Below are 10,542 nucleotides of genomic sequence, written 5' to 3' on the forward strand. Positions count from 1 at the left end.
ATTATAGACATTTAACCTGTGTGCACCTTTGGTTGTGAAAAGCTCCCTCTCTCTCCCTCTCTCTTAGATCCAGCGTCATGAATTCATAATTTGTACACATAAATGCAGTATATAAAACGAAATGTTTTTAAAGAGCCATGCTAAGAAATTCACATATAACTGTATATGCAATGTCAATGCTATGCTTTTATTCATAAAGCTAAAAGTATTTGCCAAGATAATAAACAATCTAAAAACAAACAAACAAAAACCAATCAAATAAATGAAAATATTTCTGTCCAGATGACAGACTCTCGTAGTCTCATAACCCAATCAAACAGCACACAGCGGTACTGTATATGTGAGAGATGAACACTGTGAGCTCAATAGATTCTCTCGTAAGACTGGAGAAACCTTGAGAAGTAATAATATAATAAAAAAATATATATAATAAAAGTTCAATTTCAGGGGCAAGAAAATAAATTTTGAGTCTGACAGTAGCTTTACAATTAGGCTTTATGCATGATTTAAATGTTCTACAATTAAAATTTGTTATTAATAACAAACAAAGTATTATAGAAAACAAAGATTTTCTTCAAATGTTACATATGTAAATGTTTCATTGGACTGAAATATATATGGAGGGCGGAACTGATTTTTAAATGCCTTTAAAAATATATGGAAAATTTGTATATTCTGAAATATATTTAAAATACATTTTATTATTATAATTACTATAGCAATGACAATATTGCAACAGCTCTACTTCAACAAGTGAAATCTAGCTTTATAACATATAATTGAAATAGGCAACATATTCCTGATTAAACAGTTATTCATATTGCAAATAATTATAACACTGCATATGTGCAACATAGACAATAGTGTAAAGTGCATGCAAACATTGAGAGTTTTCCCCAGCAGTTATGAAACGAAGCAGCATGAAAGGCTCACCTGTGTGTGTCTGTGTTTGCATCAGCACCACAACACACTCTCTGTGACGGATGAAGACACATGCATCTCTACTGACATGTAGAACTGAGAGTCCGTGCTGAAGGTTTCACATTACCGCAGTGTCTGACTGTCTGACTGCAGAGCTGCTGATGCAGGGACTCCTGTGAGCTCAGGGGCTATCGATCACTGTTATGTAATTCAGCTCTCATAGCGCAGAATGAGAACCTATGTTTTCAAGCACACTATAATGCCTTATAATACATATTTCAATGCATTATATATCTAGTCAAGAATAATTCTGAATTCATTTATAATGCATTATGATGCTCACCTCTTCATGGTTTCTTCATGGCTCACCTCTTCACCCCCCCCCCCCCCACCCCCCCCACAAAAAAAGTGAATAAAAAAATACTCAGTATGAGACCATCCAAGATGTGGATGAGCTTCTGAATGAGTGTTTGGAGCAATGTATCATTTGCTCAGCACTAGATGATCTGCAGTGAATGGGTGCCGTCAGAAGGAGAGTCCAAACAGCTGATTAAAAATATCACGTGTTGAGAAGACAAAAGAAACAACAGACGTTTAAAGTCCTATCTGCTCTGAATCAGGAGAGAAATCTGCACTTTACAAGCCAAAACAGCTCTAAACAAATATGTGGCTGGATTTTGATGTAAGAGACAAAATTATTATAAAACAATAATGATGTTTCATGATTTGAAAAGCTTATTGGATGCTTAATGCAGGAATCAAGCATGAATTAACTTGACTTGATTTAACTAAATAAAAAAGAAGACAAGGAGTTCAGTGCTGAAAGGGGCGGAGCTACAGGCTTTTGTTACATTCAGAACTGGTTACATTGTGTTGTGTTTGTTACATTGCTCCACCTTTTTTGTTACTAGTTACATTGCGTCAAAGTTCTATTTTCAAAAGCTGAAAACGTTCCAAAACAATCGGAGCTCAAGATTCTTCCTCACATCTTCCCCGAGTCGTTTGTAATTCATTGGATTTCTTTTTTTCTTCCCGGTGTTGTGTGTCACTGAAAGATTTGCAAGCCACTAAACGCCACCTCAACAGAGAAATTCAGGGGCTTTCTATCACTATTTGACCCTAAGTGTCATGGGTTAAACACATCTTTGTGAATAATAAGCAGAGTATAAAAACACTCAAAACAAGCACAGACATTTAGTTTCAGGTACACATTGCAGTGCTGTATGAAGTACACTAAGTGAAAATATCATTATTTTCTTTGCAATACAGTAAGTGTAAATAGTTGTTAGATGCTATTTATAGGCTACTTGGTGTAAACAATGTTGGATAGTTGCAACTCAGTATTGCAGTGCATTATTAAACAGTGTGCATAATAGCATATTGAGTGTAAATTATAATATTTATCAGAATTATTAAATATATTGTTGTTTAATTGGGTTAGGGTTAGTTAGTTCCTCCCTACAACTATTCCTAAATTTACCTTACTATTTTTCTTTATTATTAATAACCCATGAGCCTCAAATGTCCAAATAAGGAAATAAGAACATAGACTAATTAGAATATGCTAATATAAAATGCTTGATTTTAATTAGGTTTTGTTTTCCACGTGTGTTTGGTGTGTCCTAATTCACATCAGATTTGAGCAGATGTTGAAGATTATTCACAAACTGAATTAACAGTGATTTTATAAAGGCATCACAGCGCCACCTAGTGACTGACTGACGCACATGATAAAGACTTTTTCACTATCTACAGGCTATATAATTCTATTTCTCTCTTTTAAAATGTTATTACATTTTTAACATAATTTTGCTATTTCTTTCATTAATACTACTAATAATAAACAACAATAATAAAAATTGTATTCCTTTCCACAGTGCAATGAACTAGTGAAAGCAACTGTATGTGTGTTTGTGCGCACACACCCACACACACAAACACACATACATACACACACACACACACACACACACACACACACACATACATACATATATATACACACACACCCCCACACACCCCCACACACACACACACACACAAACACATATATATATATATATATATATACACACACACACACACACACACACACACACACACACACACACACACACACACACACACACACACACACACACACACACACACACACACACACACACACACATATATATTTAAAGAACAGCACTTTCCTTTATAAATGGAAACATTGTTTAACCTTCAAAAGATGATTTTATATTCATATTATGTTTATATTCATATAATACTAAAACTTTTCCTTTTTCAATTTGAATTGTATCCAGTTAGAATGAAACCTTAAGGATATTTTCATCACTCTACTTTGTATTCAAAACTGCTATGTTTTAAATCTATTTTTATTTTTTATTTTTTACCTGTTGTGAAAGTAAGACTTGTAAATGTGAATCTGGCTGGTCTCCACCGGAGTGACATAAGGTTTTCTTGACATACTTTACAAACAAATAAAAATAAACACATGCTTGATCATCATTAGCTGGCACCTGTAATGAGGCTCTGATTTGTGTTGAGTCATTATGAGCTCATCAATCCACTGTGACAAAAAAGACATTTACAGAGAGACATTTACAACTGTTTCTGACTTCAAAGTTACACTTTATCAGATCACATGACGTCCTCACCTGCACTCTGGACCGCAGATAAAAGCCTGCTCTGCACAATCTGAAGGTCAGAGCGAACATGGCGACCCGCTGGGGAATCTGTGGAGCTGGAAACATCAGCCATGACTTCTGTGTGGCTCTGAGGACACTTTCTCATGAAGATCACCAGGTACAGGACAACACAGTCAATATTCATATCGAAAATCTTTTAAAGAAGCTCAGACCTAAATTGGGTTTTCTCTTTCGTATAAACAAATGCTTTCCTTTTGAAGCAAAAAAGAGAATTATCCAAAGTTGTTTTTCTTTCTGATGTGCTTTATATGCATGCAAACTAAAGATGTTGGATTGTGTATATATCATGCTGCAATACGATTTGTGACCAATGCATCTTCATATTCCCACTTATGATACTATTTATTGCCAAGGCATGGAATGAAATGCAGAGTGTTATGATGTTAGAAGCAATCTCTAAATATATTTTTGGAGTGTTATATCTCAGAGGGATAATTCCTGTTAAAATAAAGGATAAATAAAATTCAGTGCAGTTCGAACCAAGCATCTGCTGATTTAATTATTAACTTTTCCATCTGTGTCTGCCTGTGTGGGTTTTGTAGATAGTTGCAGTTGCATCAAGAAGCCTAGAAAGTGCAAAGAAATTTGCAAAAACCCACAGCATCCCAAAAGCGTATGGCAGCTACCAGGAGCTGGTGAAGGACCCCAATATTGGTGAGTAAACAGACAGAGCTGGACAGAATTGAAGAGACAGTCCCTGAGAGTCACTGACGAGCGTCTCCTGTCAGATGTGCTGTACATCGGGGTTGTGCACACACATCATCTGCAAGTGGGTCTGCTATTCCTCAACGCTGGGAAGAACGTGCTGTGTGAGAAACCCTTTGCCATGAACCTCCGAGAGGTCAGACAACTCGTCTCGGCCGCCCGCGAGAACAACGTCTTCCTCATGGAGGTAAACGCACGCAGCACAGAGACCTGAGCTACTAATGAAGACTGGACACAGAACAACAGAGGCTCTAGTTGAGTTCTCCATGAAAGACATGGACGTTTCCTGAGTTCACATCGTCCAAAACAGAGTGAACAGTGTCTGTGTCATCATCAGAATGATGTCCGCGTTTTGATTTCCAGATATTTCAACAGCATCACTCTTGTAGTTTAGTAGCATTCTGCTCTCATGATGATTTATTATTTGTAAATGCATTAAAATTCAAATAATATATATATATATATATATATATATATATATATATATATATATATATATATATATATATATATATATATATATATATATATATTGTCCAAAAATATATACATTTTAAAAAAAAGAGATTTTTATTTTATTTGTGTATTTTACTTTATTTTCACCTATTTATGTTGACAGGCACTTAAATTCTCTATTTTAGTTATTTGGGAATACTTATACACTGTAAAAAATTAAACAGTTGAGTAAACTTAAAATTGAAAGCAACCAACTTCAGCAACTTCTCAGTCTGTGTCTCTGTCTGTGTCTCCATCTATGTCTCCGTCTGTGTCTGTGTCTCCATCTCTGTCTGTGTCTCCGTCTGTGTCTGTCTCCACCTGTGTCTCCGTCTGTGTCTCCACCTGTGTCTCCGTCTGTGTCTGTGTCTCCATCTCTGACTGTGTCTCCGTCTGTGTCTGTCTCCACCTGTGTCTCCGTCTGTGTCTCCACCTGTGTCTCCATCTCTGACTGTGTCTCCGTCTGTGTCTGTCTCCGTCTGTGTCTCTGTCTGTGTCTCCGTCTCCATCTGTGTCTCCATCTGTGTCTCCATCTGTGTCTCTGTCTCTGTCTCCGTCTCCGTCTGTGTCTCCATCTGTGTCTCCGTCTCTGTCTGTGTCTCCGTCTGTGTCTCTGTCTGTGCCTCCGTCTGTGTCTCTGTCTCCGTCTGTGTCTCCGTCTTCGTTTGTGTCTCTGTCTGTGTCGCTGTCTCTGTCTGTGTCTCCGTCTGTGTTTCTGTCTGTGTCTCCGTCTCTGTCTGTGTCTCTGTCTGAGTCTCCATCTCTGTCTGTGTCTTCGTCTGTGTCTCCGTCTGTGTCTCTGTCTGTGTCTCCATCTGTGTCTCCGTCTGTGTCTATGTCTCCGTCTGTGTCTCCATCTGTGTCTCTGTCTGTGTCTCGGTCTCCATCTGTGTCTCTGTCTGTGTCTCCGTCTGTGTGTCCATCTGTGTCACTGTCTGTGTCTCCGTCTGTGTCTCTGTCTGTGTCTCCGTCTGTGTCTCCGTCTGTGTCTCCATCTGTGTCTCTGTCTGTGTCTCCGTCTGTGTCTCTGTCTGTGTCTCCGTCTCTGTCTGTGTCTTCGTCTGTGTCTCCGTCTGTGTCTCCATCTCTGTCTGTGTCTTCGTCTGTGTCTCCGTCTGTGTCTCCATCTGTATGTGTCTCCGTCTGTGTCTCCATATGTGTCTCCATCTGTGTCTCCATCTGTGTCACTGTCTGTGTCTCCGTCTGTGTCTCTGTCTGTGTCTCCGTCTGTGTCTCTGTCTGTGTCTCCATCTGTGTCTCTGTCTGTGTCTCCGTCTGTGTCTCCATCTGTGTCACTGTCTGTGTCTCCGTCTGTGTCTCTGTCTGTGTCTCTGTCTGTGTCTCTGTCTGTATCTCTGTCTGTGTCTCCATCTCTGTCTGTGTCTTCGTCTGTGTCTTCGTCTGTGTCTCCATCTCTGTCTGTGTCTTCGTCTGTGTCTCCATCTGTGTCTCTGTCTGTGCCTCTGTCTGTGCCTCTGTCTGTGTCTCCGTCTGTGTCTCCATCTGTGTCTCCATCTCTGTATCTGTCTCCGTCTCTGTCTCCGTCTGTGTCTCCATTTGTGTCCATTTGTTTCTCCATCTGTGTCTCCGTCTGTGTCTCCATCTGTGTCTCCGTCTGTGTCTTTATCTGTGTCTCTGTCTCTCTCTCTCTGTCTGTCTCAGGCGGTCTGGTCCAGGTGTTTCCCCGTGTATGCTGAGGTTGGCAGGCTGCTCTCAGAAAACACCATCGGGGAGGTGAAGATGGTGAAGGCGTATTTCGGTCTTCCTCTGCTGGACCGCGTGCACACCACACAGAAGGAGCATGGTGGAGGAGCGCTGATATACATTGGCATCTACTGCCTGCAGTTGGCTCTGATGGTGTTCAAGGGGGAAAGACCAGAATCCATCCACGCCACGGGAGTCCTGCTGCCCTCAGGTACAGCAAACATCACCACCGCATTACTTATCATGCATATTCACTGTGCAAAATGCATCTATCTGAGACGGTTCTTAGTTAGTTTTTTAGTTTGTAAAGGGAATGTTCTTACAGGATTCTAGGAATGTTCTCTTAATGAACAAATGTTCTTCCAGTAGTATTAATTGAACGTTATCTGATCATTAATAACAGTCTAAAAAGCACAAAGTGACTTGTACATAGTTCATGTAACTTTTTTTAAACGTTACTTACTAGTTTTAGATTTCAGAAAGTTTTTAAACATTCAGAAGTAACGTTTGCAAATTGAGAAAATGGAATGTTCCCCTAATGGTTTCTCTAGTGTTCACATAAAAAATAAAAACATAAAAAAATTAAAAGATCTTAAATCAGAGCATAAAGTCTTGAATTCATAAAATCATCATGGCATTAAACATTGCATTTATTGCAAAAAAAAAAAAAAAAATCATAGTATTTTTAATTTTCAGTACAAATATAAAAGCAACCTTAAAATAAAGTTAGATTTACTAGAGATGCAAATTGAAGATCTGAAGTCTTGTTTTCCGAGAAATGTAAAAATTCTAATTAAAATTAGTTCATGATAATAATAAAAAAATATAAATATCTGTCAATTGCTTTCCCTTCAAATTAAGCTGATTTTTCTGATATTTTTTGGCAGATTTTTGTACTTGTTTTATTCATAAACTCACTTAAGTTTGACAACTTTAAAGATGATTTTCCCAAAATTTTGATTTTTTTTGCACCCTCAGATTCCAGATTTTCAAATAGTTGCATCTATGATGACTCATATGAATGGTTTTGTGCTCCAGGGTCACAGATGGTGTTCAGTTGATTCCTTCTGTTATCTTACTTGTTCTTTAAACTTGTATATTTACCTTCATAAAAGCCGTAGAAACCCTGAATAAATGATTGAGGTTGTTGTTATCTGTGCCTCTTCTGTCAGGGGTTGATGAGTCGATGGTGGTGGTCCTGAAGTTCTCGGGGAACAGGATGGCTGTGTGTGTCTGCTCCATCGCCTGTGATCTTCCCAACGATGCCACCATCTGCGGAAGCAAAGGCATGATCCGAGTGAGAACACACCTCATTTCACATCATGACTGAACTGAAACAAACATAGTAAACTCATTCATTTATTGTTCATCAGATTGATTCTGTTCTTGTCGATGTGGTTCTAATACAAACTCATTTTGCACTTGCCACTTATAAAGCTATTTACTCATAAAACAGACGTGTAGGCCTGTGTTGCCTTTTCATACATGTTAAATACTAAATGTAAGTTTAATAAATATTCATATTTTTGTATATTATTAATAAAAAAATACAAAAACAAATCTACAGGGCATCTTATTTCAGTATCATTGATTTTTTTTATGAATATTTTGAATTTGTTTATATTTTCTGTTTTCATTTTAATTGCAGTTAAAGTTTTAGTTATTTAGTTTTTGTCCATTTTATTAGTTTTTATTTTAGTTTTTAGTATCAGGTTAAACCAAATAAAAATGAAACATTTTGCTTTGGAAACAAGCTTAATCGCAATTAATCGCTTCCAAAATAAAAGTTTTTGTTTACATAATATATGTATGTGTGCTGTATATATTTATTATGTATAAACACAAACACATACAGCATGTATTTAGAAAATATTTACAAGTATTTACATTTATATATGTATATTCATATAAATTATTTCATGTACAAATATATTTAATATATAAATGTAACATATTTTTCTTAAATATATACATGCATATGTGTGTGTATTTATATATACATAATAAATATACATAGAACACACACATATATTATGTAAAAAAATAATAATAATTCGCGATTAATCGTTTATTTAATTTTTTACTTTATTACTTTTATTTTAGGTTTGTGTAAATCCACTTGGGATTCATATATATATATATATATATATATATATATATATATATATATACACACACTGTACACTGTTCTCTTTATATTGTTGATATGTTCACTAGTTAATAAACTAAGTTTTGTCATGCTAATGCCATTTGATGCAGAATAATGCAGTTCTGTGCTCTAGGTGGCGCATCCCATGCACTGCCCAACCGTTCTGGAGCTGAATGGAAAAAAGACAAAGTTCCCTCTTCCTGAACCCGGCCTGCCTCTGAACTTCACCAACAGCACAGGACTGAGATACGAGGCGGAGGAAGTGAGGCGCTGTCTGCTGAAAGGTGATGCTCTGTTAAACCTGCTGTGCTTGTGATGAAATGAGCATGAGCTCTGCGTCAGGATGATGTTGATATGATCTGTCTCGCAGGACTGAAGGAGAGCATCAAGATGTCACTCACAGACTCAGAGCTGCTCACTGAGATCATGGACGAGGCCCGGAGACAGGTGGGCGTGGTTTATGATCAGGACAGCCAATGACAAGCCTGCATTCCCTGATTGACCTGCACTGGATGGTGCTACTCATGATGCAAAGAAACAATCATTCTTGAATGAAATGTCTTGGAGACAAATTGCGTGTAATAAAAGTGACACAAACACAGCGGAATGTGTGAAATCTCTTCATTAATTCATTATGATAGTCAAAAGAGTGTTGCTGATTTATAGATTATATTGAGAGTTCAAAATACTGTACACCTCAATACAATTTGCTTGTTTGCATTCATGCATTTTGCAGATACATTCAAGGTGCATGTGCTTTTTTCACTTAATAGCCTTCAATTTTACATTGTAGCCATAAACCATGATGTTCTTCTGTTAATAAATGCCTGTCAGTGGGTGATATTTGAGCTGAGTACTGAAAGCTATTGAGACACATACAGTGTGAATCTACAATGCAATAGTTGCATTAATTTATAACTATTTAAAATGTTCTTGAAACATTTCCACAAATCCATAAATACTATTTTAAATAACTTGATTTATTTTAAACATACATCAAGAGTACAAGCTTTCTTGGAGGAAAAATATAAAAATATATATACAGTATAATTAACTGGGTTTTGCTACTCATCAGAATCAATTTTACAAACGATTTTTATATTTATTTATTGAAGCCCATTTCCACCACTGAATAAAAAAGGCAACGGTGTTTTATAAAGTCAGAATTTTTGGGACAACTGGCCTTTGGATTTATTTTTTGGTGCAAGGCTGTAATTTAAGCTTTAACCACAAGATGGCACTTGTGTGAAATGATCAGCTTGACCTTCATGTGATCTGGTGGTTTCTGCATCGAGTCACCTGACGCCTGTATTAATAACCTGCTCTGGCTCCAGTTCTCATCTGATAAAGCTCATGTATTGCACAGATGCTCTTATGTTAGTGATCTTGAGCAGGAACACAAAGACAGTATTCATCAGGGACTGAGCAGCTGCTTCATCCAGACCTCATCCGCTGTACAAACCCACTTGATTAAAAAAATGAATTCAAGGGGAATTCAGTCAGGAAACACTCCTGAACAAGGGCACAGATGCAAATAATGTCAAGCTGGATTTCATGCTCCATGATGTTACAATAGTAACACTACAGAAAGAATAACGTTTTGTTTTAGTGCTACCTGAACATCAGCTCACAATAGGTTTTTTCCATGTTATAATTGGTTTTAATCAATATAATTTTTTAACAGCCATTTAATAAATATAACTGTTGATTGCTTGTGTAATAAAAATATCTGATAAGTCCTTTGTTTTTAAATAGTTATATTTTTAAATACAGATTTTATTTCTGGTAGTAACAAATGGGTATATTGTTGTTATTGAAAGTGTATTATGAAGCAACTCTTATGCTTTAAATATGCAA

At 36.9% G+C, this 10,542-nt stretch overlaps 1 protein-coding gene across 1 annotated transcript; it reads left to right on the plus strand.

Annotated features, from left to right (window-relative positions):
• Window positions 1-3,570: 3,570 nt before the first annotated feature.
• On the plus strand, window positions 3,571-9,286 carry LOC132102001 (trans-1,2-dihydrobenzene-1,2-diol dehydrogenase-like). The gene is made up of 7 exons (XM_059507213.1): window positions 3,571-3,729; window positions 4,175-4,286; window positions 4,361-4,524; window positions 6,495-6,747; window positions 7,709-7,833; window positions 8,819-8,969; window positions 9,056-9,286. Exons 1-7 carry the CDS (start codon window positions 3,640-3,642, stop codon window positions 9,163-9,165), a joined length of 1,005 nt encoding a protein of 334 aa, XP_059363196.1. The 5' UTR covers window positions 3,571-3,639; the 3' UTR covers window positions 9,166-9,286.
• The last annotated feature ends 1,256 nt before the right edge of the window (window positions 9,287-10,542 follow it).

The sequence above is a fragment of the Carassius carassius genome, chromosome 23 (assembly GCF_963082965.1).
Source record: "Carassius carassius chromosome 23, fCarCar2.1, whole genome shotgun sequence".
NCBI lineage: Eukaryota > Metazoa > Chordata > Actinopteri > Cypriniformes > Cyprinidae > Carassius > Carassius carassius.